The sequence below is a fragment of the Nerophis ophidion genome, linkage group LG20 (assembly GCF_033978795.1).
Source record: "Nerophis ophidion isolate RoL-2023_Sa linkage group LG20, RoL_Noph_v1.0, whole genome shotgun sequence".
In the NCBI taxonomy this organism is placed as follows: Eukaryota; Metazoa; Chordata; class Actinopteri; order Syngnathiformes; family Syngnathidae; genus Nerophis; species Nerophis ophidion.
Genome location: NC_084630.1, coordinates 35,473,660 through 35,491,978, shown reverse-complemented (window position 1 = coordinate 35,491,978; position 18,319 = coordinate 35,473,660). Strand labels below are relative to the sequence as shown.

General features: G+C 40.5%; 1 protein-coding gene across 1 annotated transcript in view; it reads right to left on the bottom strand.

The window, feature by feature from the left end:
* Positions 1 to 18,319, bottom strand: part of LOC133539053 (nucleosome-remodeling factor subunit BPTF-like) — a 151,564-nt gene that overhangs the window by 64,973 nt on the left and 68,272 nt on the right. Inside the window, 6 exon segments of the mRNA XM_061881081.1 lie at positions 2,534 to 2,680; positions 4,644 to 4,866; positions 8,350 to 8,389; positions 8,453 to 8,603; positions 8,704 to 8,832; positions 11,183 to 11,307. Coding sequence (XP_061737065.1) covers positions 2,534 to 2,680; positions 4,644 to 4,866; positions 8,350 to 8,389; positions 8,453 to 8,603; positions 8,704 to 8,832; positions 11,183 to 11,307 — 815 coding nt within the window.

Here is an 18,319-nt window from a genome sequence, read left to right as displayed (position 1 = left end):
ACAAGCGCACCTTCTTACATACGTCACATACTGTCATGCCTGCAACGTCATATGCTCTCGCCGAGCAGACAGGTAGCAGCATGGTAACATTAGCTGTGATGCTAGTGGTAATACCAGAAAGAAGGTGCCAATCTGGTAACAAATGGAGGAAGAAGAATTAATTCCCAAGAAAAACAGCAGAGGGTCCATCGTCTGGCGGTGGTTTGGCTTCAAGCAGGAAGATGAAGAACAGACAACCGCAATATGTCAAGTGTGCGGCAAAAGCATTGCTACAAAAATTAGCAGCACTGCGAATTTGTAGCATCATTTGAAAAGTCACCTGCTAGATATTGAAGAGTGCTTAAAACTGCACATCAACGTCTCCATTAGGTGCCACACCAACAAAATGCCGAGGCAAACATTTCCACATCAACACCGTATGAAACAAATACAGAAGGAGATAACGTCCGCAGGAACCTACCACATAGCGAAGGACGTACACTATTTGATTCCCTATTGTGCAGCTCATTTTTATGTGACACTTATTGAAATATCTTGTGTGACATCATGCACAAAAGTGCACTTTATTTGTTTTAAACTATTTTAGTGGCGTTCTGTACAAAAAGTGCACTTTAATCTAGTGTTGTTTTGATACGTCATCTTAGTGACATAATACACAAAAGTGCACTCATAGATCGTTTTAAAATGTCTCTGACAATCTTGCACTTTCTGTTTTGGAAATGACATGCATGTTTGTGCCACTGCTGAATAACTGTTTCATAAATACACTTTTAGTTGTGATTTCCCTCTCTGCATGAAAGTTTAAAAGTAGCATATATCAATGCAGTATGAAGAAGATTGTTTGATTGTAGACACATAGAATCATCATACTGCTGTGATTATATGCATCAAGTGTTCATTCAAGGCTAAGGCAAAATATCATGGCCTAAACATCTCCACATATTAGTAAAAGGCCATTTGGCCCAGCCCTATGAACAAGCATATTCCATCCATCCATTTTCTACCGCTTATTCCCATTTTTGGGGTCGCGGGGGGCGCTGGCGCCTATCTCAGCTACAATCGGGCGGAAGGTGGGGTACACCCTGGACAAGTCGCCACCTCATCGCAGGGCCAACACAGATAGACAGACAACATTCACACACGAGGGCCAATTTAGTGTTGCCAATCAACCAATCCCCAGGTGCATGTTTTTGGAAGTGGGAGGAAGCCGGAGTACCCGGAGGGAACCCACGCATTCACGGGGAGAACATGCAAACTCCACACAGAAAGATCCCGAGGCTGGGTTTGAACCCAGGACTGCAGGACCTTCGTATTGTGAGGCAGACGAACTAACCCCTCTCCGACCGTGAAGCCCAACGAGCATATTGTTGCGATAATAAATATTTGAGAAAGTCAAATCCACTTACATGAAAAATGGCAGAGGGGGACGTGAAAGAGGGGCCACTGAATGAAAGAAGCTCTTCTTTGTAGTGAAATAAGTCTGCTTTGGCATGTTTTTCAAGAAAAGTTGCTGTGGTACAATTCTTCCATACGTGTGACCGCCATTAATGTACTCCTCGCAAATAGTCTTTTTTTTTTTTTAAACTCCATAGCAACTCCCTCCTTCTTTCGAGGCCGATCTGTTGTCTTTTTGGGAGTCGTATCGAGTTGGCAAAATGGGCAAAACTTGTGTAAAAACAGAGCTGAGAAGTGACTAGCAGTGGAGGTAGTTGGAGTGTTGTTTCCACTCAACTCACCAAATATGAAGCAGTGGCTACAAGTCAGCAGTTATTCTGAGCTTGTGCTTTATGTCTTGTCTTGGTCTCTCCATGGCCAAAGTTTGATCCCAGTCAGGGTAAATATTGGTGGGGTAGGTACATAAAAGTTGAAAGAGTGGCTGAAAGCTTAGTTGGGAGTCCCCCAACATATCTCAGTGCCTCCATACATTATTAACAGCTCTTTAACGACAAAGGGAGCGTTTCATATTTGCACACGCAAAGCTGACGGATGAAATACAAATCGAGCGAATATCTCTCTTTTTTTCTTTGAACCGCAAGCAGGCAGGTAAACGTGGACATCAAGAGCTTCCCTCTTCAAACAGGTCCTAACATCATTTCTATGGCCTGGCTGTGCGGGGTACCGCCATGGGTGGAGAGGTCGACTTTTCTGAGGAAAATTGAAATCCCGCAATAGAGGGCTACCTGTCTGGGCAGCAGACCTCAGCGTAAACGTGTTTTCCTGCCTAACTTCCTTCTGCCCGGCCAAAACAAACAGTCCTGCTGGATAAATACACATGTCCATGAAATGCTCACACTCCACCTGAAAGTCAGCTTTCTCCTTCAAAAAGGGAAGAAACATGACTTTCATCTGAAGAGTATTATCTTTACAGCAAACTCAAGTTCATCCGAGCTTGAGTGGGTGCAAGGGTGGTCTTTCTTAGCATGGACCATCAATCAGCTCCATGACAAAACAAGCTTTAAAGTCCAGTCAGAAGTCAAAGGCTTACTATGCCAACGTAAGCAGGTGACTCACACATCTCAGTCGGTAGAAATACCTCCTTGTGACGTTGGTATGTTGACTGTGATGATCTTGCTGTTGGCTGGAAGCGGCACCTTGGTGGTCACTACCTTTCCGTCCACTGTGGTTTCAGTAATCTGAAAGGTGTGCCCGCCAGCTGCGGCCACCGTGGCCTCTGTGCCCACTTGCCATGACGAAAAAACATGGAATTATAAAACAAGTTTCGATAAGCATCATGTGGAAAACATTGTGGCATTCAAATTCAGGGTTGTTCAACACCAAATTCAAATCAACAGTTTCTACAAACATGAGAGTTCTCCTCTTGTAAAGAGCAGTGTTTCTTAACCATTGTTGGTATGGCGCAGCGGTACTCAGGTGTTGTACACTCGTGGCAGTAATGACAACAGGAAATGTCTGGAACTTAGTCACAGAGAAGTGTTTTAAGCGCAAAAATTATGACTGAAATGGTAAAGCTGTATTTTCATTTGCACTTTAATTTGATCAACAGTTTATTTCAAAATACTATTAGTTTATTAAGAATGTATTTATCTTAGCACAGCGTATTTATTTTTACGATTGTTTTTTATTAGTATTTATTTTTGTAATAATATTTGTGATTATTCATACCATTTGACAAGGTGTATACTGTTACCGTAAGTCAGCTTTTCTCAAAGTGTGGGGCGGGCCCCACTGGTGGGGAATAGAGACATGACAGGTGGGGCGCGAGGAACGGGAGGAAATTTCACTTTAATTTATTTTTTAATTATTATATTCTTAGATTTTTATTTTTTTTTACTATGCTTTCATTTTCTATACACACTGTAAATCACTTTGTGATTCTGTCTGTGAAATCCGTTATGTAAATAAATGTGAATTACTTATTTTTCCTTTAAATTTCTAGGTAGGAGCGAAAGTTTGACAGATATAGCAACAGTAACTAATGGGGGCGGGGCTAAGCGGAACGATCTTTCACGCGGATGGGTAGCAGGCTAATGTGTGGACCACAATTACTCAAAATGGATAAATTTGTGACTCGCACCTCAAATGTCGTCAAATCAGAGCCAGCGCCTGCAGAGAAACAAAAATCTGACGGGCTTAATCAACCAAAAAGCCAACCGAAAAGAAAATATGATGAAGGGTATCTTGCTCTTGGATTCACGGCTATGGTGGTGGGGGCAGAGGAGAGACCCCTGTGTGTTGTGTCCAAAACCGCTTGCAGCAGACAGCATGAGACCCGACAAATTAAAAAGACACCTCGAGACCACACACCCCAATCACGTCAATAAGCCACTTGATTTCTTTCAAAGAAAACTGGCAGAATAGTTATTTTTTTTATTATTGAACTTGATGCAAGTTATACCATAGCTGCACTGTTATTCTAGTTGTTATTTAACTTGATGTTATTTTATGTTATTGAGTTTGAATGCATACAACTTGAATGTTACTTGATGTTCAATAAATTTGAAAATGTTAAACTTGGCATTAGCGATCTGTTGGGGCGATTCGGGCAGGTGGGGCTTGAAAACTCCCCCTTGTCCAAAGTGGGGGATGACAAAAAAAGTTTGAGAACCACTGCCGTAAGTAGTTTATATGGTTGAAATCAGGAGTAAGATTAAAGTAATACTATTTGAGTGGGCCCTGGTCCCCTCTGTAGTGGAGGTGAAAAAGGAACTTGGACCTCTGGAAACACATTGGCAGATCCTTGAATTGACCTGGTTAGCAAGCACAGAACACAACTGTGGTGTTCCTCAAGGCGCCTTTTAAGTCCTCTTCTTTTACACGCTTACAATTGTTTCCATAATGTAATTCATGTAACTTAAGTGTTGTTACTTCAGTCATTCTTTCAACTAGTGGTGTTCCATTTTAGCGCCGCTATTTATCTATTCAACAGTTGGCCAGTAAATTCAATTAAAAACAAACAAACAAACTTGTGAGAGACTCGCATTGTTGCAGTGGATTCTTAAAAATGTGCCATCACAGAGATGATTTTTGACTAGCTTTTTTCTGCAAAAACATCTTTGTGCTCCTATAACTCCAACCAAATAAATCAAGCAAAAGAGAAAGAGTAAAAGAGAAGGGAGTGAATATTAGATGCATTGAGTAGATTCATGTTTACATCTTTGCTTCAAGGAGTTTTGAAGGTGTACCTTGTGTGCCTTGACCCTGTTTAATCCAAGTGGCAAACGATTGCTGGAAGTTCTTGTTCTGCTGATATTTGACCGGGCCGCCCACCTTGGAGGTCAGCACCACCTTAGCGCTCGCAGTTCCCTGTCCTGGCGTCGAAGCCACCACGGCCTTGGGTGTCACGGGTGTTGCGGGAGTTCCTGTGGGAGTAGCCGTGACCGAGCCTGGTTTCTGCTCCAGACGCTTCTGAAAGGTAAGTTCATGTACACGATATATACATCATTCAAAGAAAAACGGGCGGTTATGAATTCATTTCTCCTAATGAATGCTGGTAACAGTCAAATCTTCTAAAGTTGCTGTGTGTGCTCAAAAACCTTTTCCAACAGTGGCTGTAGGCAACCCTTCTGAATAGTTTATTAACAGTACCTCCGTTTGGATTTCCCTTGGGAGCAGCAAAGTTTCCATCTATCTAAAGCAGACCTGGGAAAATTAAGGCCGCATGTGGCCCGTTAAGCTTTTCAATCTGACCCGCTGGACATTCCCAAATAATGTTTTCAGATTTTTACGATGGACAGTGTAGCTGCCATTATGATGTGCACTCATCTTTTATAATCACCTTAGTATAGTCTTCAACTATACTAAGTCTTTACATGCTTGGAAACTGCATCATATACTAGTTATAATGATCATCTAATTACTTACTATGCTCATCTAATTACTTACTATGCTCATCTAATTACTTACTATGCTCATCTAATTACTTACTATGCTCATCTAATTACTTACTGTGCTCATCTAATTACTTACAATGGTCATGTAATTACTTACTATGCTCATCTAATTACTTACTATACTCATTAATTACTTACTATGCTCATCTAATTACTTACTATGGCCATCTAATTAGTTACTATGCTCATCTAATTACTTACTATACTCATCTAATTACTGAATATGCTCATCAAATTACTTACTATACTCAACTCATTACTTACTATGGTCATGTAATTAGTTATTATGGTCATGTAATTAGTTACTATGGTCATCTAATTAGTTACTATGCTCATTTAATTACTTATTATGGTCATCTAATGTGTTATTATGGTCATGTAATTAGTTACTATGGTCATCTAATTAGCTAATGTGGCCATCTAATTACTGTGGCCATCTAATGAGTTACTATGGTCATCTAATGAGTTACTATGGTAATTTAATTAGTTACTATGGTCATGCAATTAGTTACTATGGTCATGTAATTACTTACAATGCTCATTAATTACTTACTATGGTCATTTAATTACTTATTATGGTCATCTAATTTGTTATTATGGTCATGTAATTAGTTATTATGATCATGTAATTAATTATTATGGTCATGTAATTAGGTACTATGGTCATCTAATGAGTTACTATGGTAATTTAATTAGTTACTATGGTCATGCAATTAGTTACTATGGTCATGTAATTACTTACTATGCTCATTAATTACTTACTATGGTCATCTAATTACTTATTATGGTCATCTAATTTGTTATTATGGTCATGTAATTAGTTATTATGGTCATGTAATTAATTATTATGGTCATGTAATTAGGTACTATGGTCATCTAATTAGTTACTATGGCCATCTAATGAGTTACTATGGTCATCTAATGAGTTACTGTGGTCATGTAACGAGTTACTATAATCATCTAATGAGTTACTGTGGTCATGTAACGAGTTACTATAATCATCTAATGAGTTACTATGGTGATGTAATGAGTTACTATGGTGATGTAATGAGTTACTATGGTCGTGTAATTAGTTACCATGGTCATAAAGTTTCTATGGTGATGTAATGAGTTACCATGGTGATGTCATGAGTTACCGTGGTGATGTAATGAGTTACTATGATGATGTAAGTCACAGCAGGTCAGACGAGGCACCAAGCAGTGATTCCACAGAGTGTGAAATGTGGGTGTCAGGGACAGATGTGGAAGGAGTGAAGTATCACATATATCACATTGTAGGTGGGTTTATTTGACCCTTCATCTTCATATTTAACTGTGTTTCTTCCATTTTTGTTGCGTTTGGATTGATTGTAAAATATGTGGACAGTGAAGGGGTGTGACCTTCATATGTTGTCAATATTCAGGGTTTTATCCTTCATAGTTAATGTTGTAAAACCTTTATTTATTTTCATGTACATTCTGGGTGTCTCATTTAGAAATGTCAAATTCCATTCTGCTTTTTAAGGCGGTCTGTCATAGCATTTTTAGCTTTCAATCAGACATTTTTGTGAGGTTTTGTATTAGTGTTCCTAGAAATAAATATACCGGCCCCCAGACACATTTTTTCTATACATTTGGCCCCTGAGTCAAAATAATTGCCCAGGTCTGTCTGATCTAAAGTTTCATAAGTGGTCTGCATCCAGCAGTTTTATGTAACCGACTCAATGGCCTCGTGGTTAGAGTGTCCACCCTGAGATGGGTAGGTTGTGAGTTCAAACCCCGGCCGAGTCATACCAAAGACTATAAAAATGGGAGCCATTACCCCCCTGCTTGGCACTCATCATTAAGGCTTGGAACTTGGGGTTAAATCACCAAAATGATTCCCGAGCGCGGCCAGCGATGCTGCTCACTGCTCCCCTCACCTCGCAGGGGGCGAACAAGGGTGATGGGTCAAATGTAGAAGACACATTTCACCACACCTAGTGTGTGTGTGACAATCATTGCTACTTGAACCGAATTTTAACATCTGCATTGACTTTAAAACATTGCTGTTGGTGTGAAACTTGCTGTAGTGTTGTTTACAATCAAGTTATTATTGTTATTATTGCTGACTCAGCAGTTTTGACATTATTGGTTCTAATAATAATAATAATAATAATGGATTAGATTTATATCGCGCTTTTCTATTGTTATATACTCAAAGCGCTCACAGAGAAGTGGGAACCCATCATTCATTCACACCTGGTGGTGGTAAGCTACATCTGTAGCCACAGCTGCCCTGGGGTAGACTGACGGAAGCGTGGCTGCCAGTTTGCGCCTACGGCCCCTCCGACCACCACCAATCATTCATTCATCATTCATTCACCAGTGTGAGTGGCACCGGGGGCAAAGGGTGAAGTGTCCTGCCCAAGGACACAACGGCAGCGATTTGGATGTCAATAGGTGGGAAGCTAACCTGCAACCCTCACGTTTCTGGCACGGCCGCTCTACCCACTACGCCATGCCATGGTTCTGTGCAATTTCCTTCTTAATAAACCACCATGTGTGTTTTCTTACCTCAGTTCCCATGCACTCTAAATTATCATCAGGAATAATGACCTTTTCAATTTCTGAAGCAGCAAACCGCTGTTTTGTGGTTCAGGTAAATAAGCAGCGGTGTGAAAAAAAAAATTGGACTCGCGATTCTTATGTGTATTGTGTGACGATTCTTAACCGATTAAAAAAAATCCAAATTTGATTTAAAAAGAAAAAAAAATGTTTTTTTTTTTCCAGCCACTTTTGTTTTGTTTGATAAAATGATAGCCAAACATTTACTAGTTCTCTCCTCAGTAATATAGAAAGATATCAGAGCTGAATGGAGTAGCTTTTCTAACCTCTAACCTGTTTCCAAAACGTTTGATTATAGCAAATAATTAATTGTGAAAATTGTTTTGAATGGAATTGTAAGCTCGGGAATGGCCAAAGATTCCACATTAGCAAGGAGGGATGCAATCAGGATCATGTCGCTAGATCTTCTCACCTTAGCTTGTTCAGCTGCTTGAGCTTTTTCTTTCTCCACCCTGTGTAAGAAAAGACATTTGAAGACATGTGTTCCTCCACCACGGACACAATGAGGAAGTGACCTCTCTGAGAACGCTCTGATCTCCCACAGGTCCAGTTCTTCCTCAGCAACCCAGGTCTCCATCACCACTGGGCCCGTCTGCTTGGCGGGCTCGGGCTTCTTGGGCCGCAAGGCACTGGAGCGCAGCCCCTTCCTCTGTGGGGTGTGGGTCTCTGAGACGCACAGCAAATAGGATTGGCAAAACAAAAGGTCAACCTTGTCTTCCTAGTATGTGTGGCTCTGGGCCGCACATATTAAGAGATTACGTGTTACCTTTGGGGGTCTCAGGAGCTCCGAGGGGCCAGACAATTTTGCGGATGCAATACTCCGAACGAATGCTGTTGGGTCCCACGTCACGACGCTTGATGATCTCCGTGGTGGTGATTTCAGTGTCTGACGTCTCTGTACAAGGAGCGCTCAGTGGGGATCATTGTGGAGAGAGCATTATTAGTCCTCAAATAGGCCTATAACCCAGGTTTGGAGCGGATATTAGTTATTTAAACATGAATATAACAGCTGGACAAGAGTTGTTTTTGAACATTGTTTTCAGGAAACAGTAGCAACATCAGGTTCTATGTTGTGGTTCATCTAGCAGCAAAAACACTTTTATTACTCAGAGGAGCATCCACATTCGCATTTCAAAACAGTGAAAATCTCTTGGGAACATTGGTCAAAATATGGGATTTCTTGACACCGCAGGCGGCAAAGTCAAGTGAAGGCCCGGGGGCCAGATGTGTACCAATAAAGTAGTGTAACTTTTCTTACTGAATGTATTCTTTCTTTCTATCTTGGAAGAAGACAAATAGACATACTCCATGTAATCGCAAATGATGTTAACTTCAACATTGTCAAATCAAGCCAAAATACATGAGCAAACATTTCAACCTTTTTTAAAATAGAAATAAAAACTAATAATAAGCAAGTTATTCATCAAATTGTGCTATGTAAAAGTAGCAATAGATTTCATGGTCAAATTGTGACATTTACTGTAGTTTTTACAACAATTTTCTCTGAATTATTTATTTTTTTACTTTTTTTACTGTAATAAACTTTGGTGCCGTTTTGGTATTTACAGTAATAGACCCGAAACTCTACAGTAGTCAGTTTGGGGTAAAAAACAAAAAACTTACTGGCAGCTCAGGTGCCACAATTTTACTGGAAAAATGCATTTGTTTTTTACATTTACAGTAAAAAAAACAAATGTAAATTTTACAGTAAAATTCTGGCAACTGAGATGCCTTTTTTTTCTTTTACCATAAAAACAGCAGTACTGTTTTTCCATTTACAGTAATATGCACTACATTTCAGGTGACATTATTGCAACTTACCATACTTTTTTTACATTGTAGTTTTCAAAAATCGACTTGTAAAATGCATCAAAAACTTGTGTAACAATAGTATTCACTGTTAGAAGCGGCCCTCTGGGGCCAAACATACCCTATTTTTCAGACTATAAGCTGCAGTTTTGTTCATAGTTTGGCCGGGGGTGCGACTTATGTGTGAAATGATTAACACATTACCGTAAAATATCAAATCATGTTATTTAGCTCATTCACGTTAGAGACTAGACATACAGTATAAGATTTCATGGGATTTATGGATTAGGAGTGAGAGATAGTTTGGTAAAGGTATAGCATGTTCTATATGTTATAGTTATTTGAATGACTCTTACCATAAAATGTTAGGTTAACATAGCAGTTGGTTATTTATACCTCATATAACGAACACTTATTCAGCCTGTTGTTCACTATTCTTTATTTATTTTGAATTGCCTTTCAAATGTCTATTTTTGCTGTTGGGTTTCATCAAATAAATTTCCCCTGAAAAATGCGACTTATACTCCAGTGCCACTTGTGTGTTTTTTCCCTTCTTTATTATGGATTTTCGGCAGGTGCGACTTATACTCCGAAAAATACAGTATCTGCGATGTGGCCCTCAGTGAAAAGCCCTTTGACACCTGTGCTCTACACCATAATAACTCACCATCTACTCAATTTTATAGCAGTTTATGGATTCAATACATTGTAAGAATTCCACGTGAGAAACCCTAAAATATTGCAAATTCTGGGCTACTTCACATAGTTGAGACATTTTTCCAGCGGGCTGACATCATTTCTTCCTTGTTGTTATAGAAAGTATGAGAATGTGTGAGCTGCTGCCTGCTCTTCTTTACGTATATCGTAGTCTCCTCCTATTTGTCAAGATATTTACACAAAGATTGGACATCTTTTCTATCATCCCTATGTCTGCAAATCTCCCAGGCTGCCAGTGTTGTCCAGTGACTCCATTGCTGCAGGAGCAATAGCAAGCAAAATGGGCAAGGAAAAAGGATAAAATGTGGATTTCCTGGCAACAAGTGGAAGGTTGGACAGGTAAGCAAAGGTAACGTGCTGCTGGCGACCATTACTGCAAGAAGGGCGTGGCTATTACTTATTTGTTTGACTAATGTTTTTTTTGGGACATTTTCTTTGTATATTGTACAGTATTTTGTATTTCTACAGTGTTTTGTATATTGTATAGGATTGCTTGTTATCTTTATTGGATAGTAGTCTGTTTATTTCAATTGTTAGTTCAATTGTGTTATTCATTTGACCCCATATTTGTTCCCACAACCGCACCTTAAGTTGGAGTCTTTAATCTCATTATATGCGAATATAACGACAATAAAGTCTATTCTATTCTATTGTGTCTGCTGATGTAGTTACAAAGAAAAAATAGGCGGCTAGAGATATGTCAGTTGTTGGCGTTCTACCTGTCCGTGCGGTGCTTACAGCCGCAGAGGGCTTCACGGCCATCTCGTCCCATCTTAAGCAAGCCCAGAGCAATCTCAGCATCAGACTCACACCCGCCAACGTCTTCACGGTCTGCAAGCGGTATCTGCATACACAAAGTGAGGAATGACACTTGGGCATGTTTGAATGACAATCCCTCATTTCTACAATGTGACGATTGAGTGAGTATTCCGAGGAAAATTGGTGGTGTAGCTGGTGTCCCGCCCACAGTTCTTTAATGTGGCAGGACAGCTGACTGGCTGGTTTCCAATGATGGCAGAAGTGGTATTTCAAATTCTTTGACATACAGTCTGCTCCTGTTAATCAAGCCAATGATACCTCTCGTACATCGTCTTATTCTTTTCTGGGGAATGCCCATATAGCATCAAAAGTTGCTGGTTGAATAAAAGTAACTTGGAGATGCACTTTCTCAGGGCGTGAAGGTGTCTCCAAACTCCTTATTTGTTCAACCGTAAAGCAGTGGCGGCCCCCTTACAGCCCGCCAAAGCTTTTCATTTGGCCTGCCGAACATCATCCATATAGGCTTGATAAAAATATTCAAAAGGAGAATTGCTCATGAACGCAGTACGCTGGCCACTCCACAGGGGGAAACAGCGAGGCAGATGTGGGGCGAGTAGAAGAAAACCACTCATTCAACCCTTGAAAATGTTTGACCTCATTTCCAAAATCAGACTTTTAACAGCCACTGGACAACAAACTACCGTATTTTCCCGACTAGAAGGCGCACTTGAAATCCTTTTCCCCCCTCAAAACTCGACAGTGCGCCTTAAAACCCTGTGCGCCTAATGTCCGGAATCATTCTGGTTGTGCTTACCGACCTCAAAGCAATTTTATTTGGTACATGGTGTAGTGATAAGTGTGACCAGTAGATGGCAGTCACACATAAGAGATATGTGTAGACCACAATATGACGGCAGTCACACATAAGAGATACGTGTAGACTGCAGTATGACTCAAGTAAACAACACCAAACAGTTTATACGTTTCATTGGAAATATAGAACATTACACACAGCACTCAAAAATCTATCAAAATGTTTGAGTAGGACTTTGGTAAGGTATGAAGCCACTCTGCTTGATGTGCTTCTACATAGGAGTATTATTATGCTGTGTGTATACGGTAAGACATATTATCTGCCGTTTTGTTTCGCAATGTTACGCAATAGCAACTTTTCTTACCTTCTGGTACCTGCTGATCTGTATTTGGGATCTGCATAAGTCCTGAAAAATTGCGCACTTCCGCCTTTGTAGTCCGTGTCGACACCGTAGTGGATAAGCTTCTTCTTTTTCTCTATCTTCTTGTTATGTGACATTCATCGTCTACTGTTGCCATTTGTAATATAAAGTAGTGTCAAGTTCTAACTTATATCTGTCAGTAAACTCAACATGAAAGCAATAAAATAAACCGGTGTAGTGAGTTTACATTATCCACCCAAGGAACTGTAGTTATGAGAGAGTTCCGGTCGGACGCTTTATCACGGGACACATTTCCGGCCGATGAGGAGATGCTGCTCCATTATTGATGGAAGTGTGAATGTCATTAAAAAAGTTAGCTCCATCTTTCGACACTTCTTCCACTCCCGTCCTTGCACGCTAGATGACGGGGAGAAGACACTGTCCAAGTGGAGGCACGTAAACAAAACAGCGCATCCTGAAGAGACTGTCAGAAAGTAAGTTGAAGATGATGTGTAAAACATCATCTATGCAACATTTTGAGCAAAGAAGCACTATTACATGTTATGTTGACCACAAGGAAGTCTTTTACATTTAGAAAATAATCATAATAATAATATGACTCCTTTGATGCGCCCTATATTCCGGTGCGCTTTATATATATACAGTATATATATATATATAAAAAGATAAAAAATAGACCATTCATCGGCAGTGCGCCTTATAATCCGATGCGCCCTACGGTCAGAAAAATACGGTATAAATATTCTGCCCCGAGCAAGTGCTTGAGTCGTTGTTTCCTGTGGGACCTTCTAAGCCAGGGGTGTCAAACTCAAATACAGAGTGGGCCAAAATTTAAAACTGAACAAAGCCGCGGGCCAAGGTTGAACAAATTAACATTTTAGTAGGGACCCAAACAAGTTTTGCATTGAATATTGAACAAGCAAGGCTTATATAAACTTTATAGTGACATGCAAAATTGAGTTTCAAATAATAATAATAATAATTAAAAAATATCAATGGCATATCAAATCAAATTTAAATAAAAATTTAATGCCTCTTTTGTATTTGCAGCCTTCTGAGGTAAATATCAACATTAACTTTTTGCAGAGGCTAATACATTTGAAAATAAAATAATGAATAATTCAACCATTCAGGCCTTTTTACTGCTCAGTTAATGTCGGGGCTCAGGTGGGGGGGTTAGGGGGGTTTGTTGTTAGGGGGGGTGTATATTGTAGTGGTCCGGAAGAGTTAGTGCTGCAAGGGGTTCTGGGTATTTGTTCTGGTGTGCTTTTGTTGTGTTTATGTTGTGTTACGGTGCGGATGTTCTCCTGAAATGTGTTGGTCATTCTTGTTTGGTGTGGGTTCACAGTGTGGCGCATATTTGTAACAGTGGTAAAGTTGTTTATATGGCCTCCCTCAGTGTGACCTGTATGCTGTTGATCAAGTATGCATTGCATTTACTTACATGTGTGTAGAAGCCACATATATTACGTGAATGGGCCGGCACGCTGTTTGTGAGGAGGAAAAACAGACCTGACGACAGGTTGTAGGGGACGCTAAAGGCAGTGCCTTTAAGGCCCACTCCCAATATTGTTGTCCGGGTGGAATTCGGGAAAATGGTTGCACCGGGAGATTTTCGGGAGGGGCTCTGAAATTTGAGAGTCTCCCGGGAAATCGGTGAATGCGGTGTTACAGCGGCACCGCTGTATGGCACCGGCGGGCCAGCTCTAATGTTAATTTGATATTGCCTCAAGGGGCCAAATAAAATTACACGGCGGGACAAATTTGGCCCGCGGGCCAGAGTTTGACACTTATGTTCTAAGCGATGGACAGAGTATTCTAGACAAGCAGCAACAATGTCTAAGTGCCGTCATCAAACTTGCTCAAATCTTTGTAAGTATATACCGTGCCTAAAATTATTTACTTTGTTTTGTATCGAACTTGCAGAATTTGTGATGTCTTTTGTATTTGTGGTAGTGTTGTTGTTTTTGTGTGACGATTAAAGCTTACGTGTAGCGCTACATTTGACCATTAGAGGACAATAACGCCAAGTTGAATTGTGTGCAATGAGCATGTTGTTTTGTTTCTGCATTAACATTTGTACTATGACTGTATTGACACTAAACTTTCTATTGTATTTATTTAAAATACTTTAGTAATGTTTACTATCAGTTCAACAAACCTAAAAAAAGCAAAGAGTGTAAACGAAATAAAACTGAGGAAAAAAAATTATTCAAAAGAAGGAAAATCAATCCTCCACAAAACTTTAGGAGCTTCTGTTAACTATCTGTGGAGCTGCACATGCTGGATTAAGTAGCGAGGGCAGAATAATGAGTTCATTGACAGTCCAGTGTTTACTTTGCCATGAAGCAAACGCTCTCAAAGGAATAATACCTGTGGAGGCACATTCTGACCAAACAACCACATTTCAATGTCCGCCCCCTGGGCCCTTTGGCTCTTCTAAACTTGATGAAGTTGAATAGCCCTGCCATACACTAAGATCTCGATGCAAGTGACGTGTAGTCTAATGAAGCAGATAACTCCCTGGGTCTCTACTTAGCCCCAGATCAAAACAAATTGGCATGAACAGCTGTGGCTGGAGGCAGTAGCTGCATTTAAAGTACAATGTCTGTTATCAGCCTTTAAACCTTACTCAGCCCCATGTGTAATACATGTATTGATTATTTTAGCAACAGAATAATTATCGATTCCTTTGTACGATTAACTGGATAAAACACACTTTATATCCTTAATGCGTATTGTAAGAAAAATTGTTCACATAAATAAAGATTTTTTCCTGCCTGCCATAACCTTCAGTCCTATTTGTCTTTGTAAATACAATACAAGAATACAAAAATATCAGCTGCGCGGAACCCACACACCGCTGCTCTCACGTGTGCGCTCTTGCAGCGGCCATATGGAAACAAATATCAGTTTAAAGTTCCACGTCTGGATTTGACACACACGCACGCACGCACGCACGTGCACAACCTCTGGGCTGATGATTTTAGCTTGTCTTGAAGAATTTGGAGCTAATCCTCCTTTTTCATTGTCCCATTTAAAGCAGCAGTTCCATTGGCAGCAAAACAGGCCCAGAGTTAGGACTGGGCGATATTGCCTTTTTTTTTAATACCACAATATTTTTAGGCTATATCGTGATATACGATATATTTCTCAGTATTTTGCCTTAGCCAAGAATGAAAACTGGATACATATAATCACAGCAGTATGGTGATTCTATGTGTCTACATTAAAACATTCTTCTTCATACTGCACTAATATATGCTACTTTTCAAGGCCTACTGAAATGAGGATAGCGGGGATAGCAGATCCATTCTATGTGTCATACTTGATAATTTTGCGATATTGCCATATTATTGCTAAAAGGATTTAGTAGAGAACATCCACGATAAAGTTCACAACTTTTGGTCGCTAATAAAAAAGCCTTGCCTGTACCGGAAGTAGCAGACGATGTGCGCGTGACGTCACGGGTTGTGGAGCTCCTCACATCTGAACATTGTTTATAATCATAGCCACCAGCAGCTAGAGCGATTCGGACCGAGAAAGCAGTTCCCATTAATTTGAGCAAGGATGAAAGATTCGTGGATGAGGAAATTTAGAGTGAAAGACTAGAAAGAAAAAAAAAGGCGATTGCAGTGGGAGCGATTTAGATGTTATCAGACACATTTAATAGGATAACCCTGGAAAATCCCTTATCTACCTATTGTTTTAGTGAGATTATACAGTACTTGAAAGTCGGAGGGGTGTGGCCACGGGTGTGTTGACCCAGTGTCTCTGAGGGAAGTCACGCAGCTGCAGCAGGACGCAAGCTCCGCTGATGTCTCCGGTAAGAGCTGACTTATTACCACAATTTTCTCACTGAAAACTGCCGGTTGACATTTGGTCGGGATCCATGTTTGCTTGACTGCTCTGATCCATAGTAAAGCTTTACATTCAGGAATTTTAAACAATGAAACACAGTGTGTTTGTGTGGCTAAAGGCTAAAGCTTCCCACCTCCATCTTTCTACTTTGACTTCTCCATCATTAATTGAACAAATTGCAAAAAATTCAGCAACACAGATGTCCATTAAACTGTGTAATTATGCGATTAAAGCAGACTACTTATAGCTTGGATCGGGCTGAAAAATAATGTCCGCTACAACCCGAGACGTCAAACGCACGCGTCATCATACCGCGACGTTTTCTACACGACACTTCGCGGGAAATTTAAAATTGCAATTTAGTAAACTAAAAAGGCCGTATTGGCATGTGTTGCAATGGTAATATTTCATCATTGATATAAAAACTATCAGACTGCGTGGTCGGTAGTAGTGGCTTTCAGTAGGCCATGGGTGTCAAACTCTGGCCCGCCGTGTAATTTCATTTGGCCCTTGAGGCAATATCAAATTAATATTAGAGCTGGCCCGCCGCTGTAACACCACATTCACCGCTAATACTCATACTCGACAACCCTCCCAATTTTCCCGGGAGACTCGCGAAGTTCAGTGCCCCTCCCGAATTTCTCCCGATTTCCACCCAGACAATAATATAGGGAGCGGGCCGTAAAAGCACTGCTTTTGGCGTTCTCTACATGTCGCCATGTCCGCTTTTCTTCCATAAAAACAGCGTGCCGGCCCACTCACATAGTATATGCGGCTCATACACACACACAAGTGTATGCAAGGTATACTTGGTCAACAGCCATACAGGTCACACTGAGGGTGGCCGTATAAACAAGGTTAACACTGTTACAAATATGGGCCACACTGTGAACCCACAGCAAACAAGAATGACAACCACATTTCGGGAGAACATCCGCACCGTAACACAACATAAACAAAACCGGACAAATACCCAGATCCCCTTGCATCACTAACTCTTCCGGGACGCTACATTATACACCCCTGCTACCACCAAACCCTGCCCAACTCAAACCCGCCGCCGAAAAAAGGCATTAAATTTGTGTTTTTATTTAATTTGATATGCTATTGATATTTTTTAATTATTTTTTGAAACTGGATTTTGCATGTCACTATAAAGTTATATAAGCCTTGCATGGTCAATATTCAATGCAAAACTTGTTTGGGTCCCTTTTAATGGGTTAATTTGTTCAACTTCGGCCCACGGCTTTGTTCCGTTTAAAGTTTTGGCCCACTCTGTATTTGAGTTTGACACAACTGCAGTAGGCCTTTAAACTGTCATGCAGAGAAGGAAATCATAACTAAGTCCATTTACCAAAACTGTATTTATTAAACTTATTAGCAGGTGACTTTTCAAATGATGCTATATAAGCAGTAATGCTACTTTTGGTAGCAATGCTTGTGCCCCACACTTGACAAATTAAAGTTGTCTATTCGAAATATTCCCGCTTGAAGCCGAACCACCGCCAGACGATGGGCCCCGTGCTGTTTTTCTTGGGAATTAATTCTTCCTTCATTTGTTACGAGATTCGCAACTTCTTTCTCCCGCTAGCATCACAACTAACTAGGGGTGGGCAAATTAGTGCGTTAATTATGAGTTAACTCATCAATCTATTAACGCCGACAATAATTTTATCGCACATTTGTGTATGTTGTTTACATGCTTTTATTTTGTTAACGCCTTTTCTTAACAAGATGGCGTCGCCCGGCGTCGAGGGGCTCTTGGTAAAGATGGAACATTTGGCAAAAATACCGGACAATTCTGCAAATTTCATGGCTGGCTTACAGCGTGGTCACTCCGGGATCACTTACGACCGCCAGACAATTCTGGATGTGGATAGATCGGGCCGTTTTGGACTGAATGAGGCGTGCTTGCTAGACCGGCTAGCTAGCATGGGAATACTTTGCCGGCTACATCCAGCGGCCTGTGAAGCAGCGGAGTATATGTGTTGTCTGTCTATTTATGAAGAATGCAGACGAGGAGTGTTGGCTGAGTTCTTA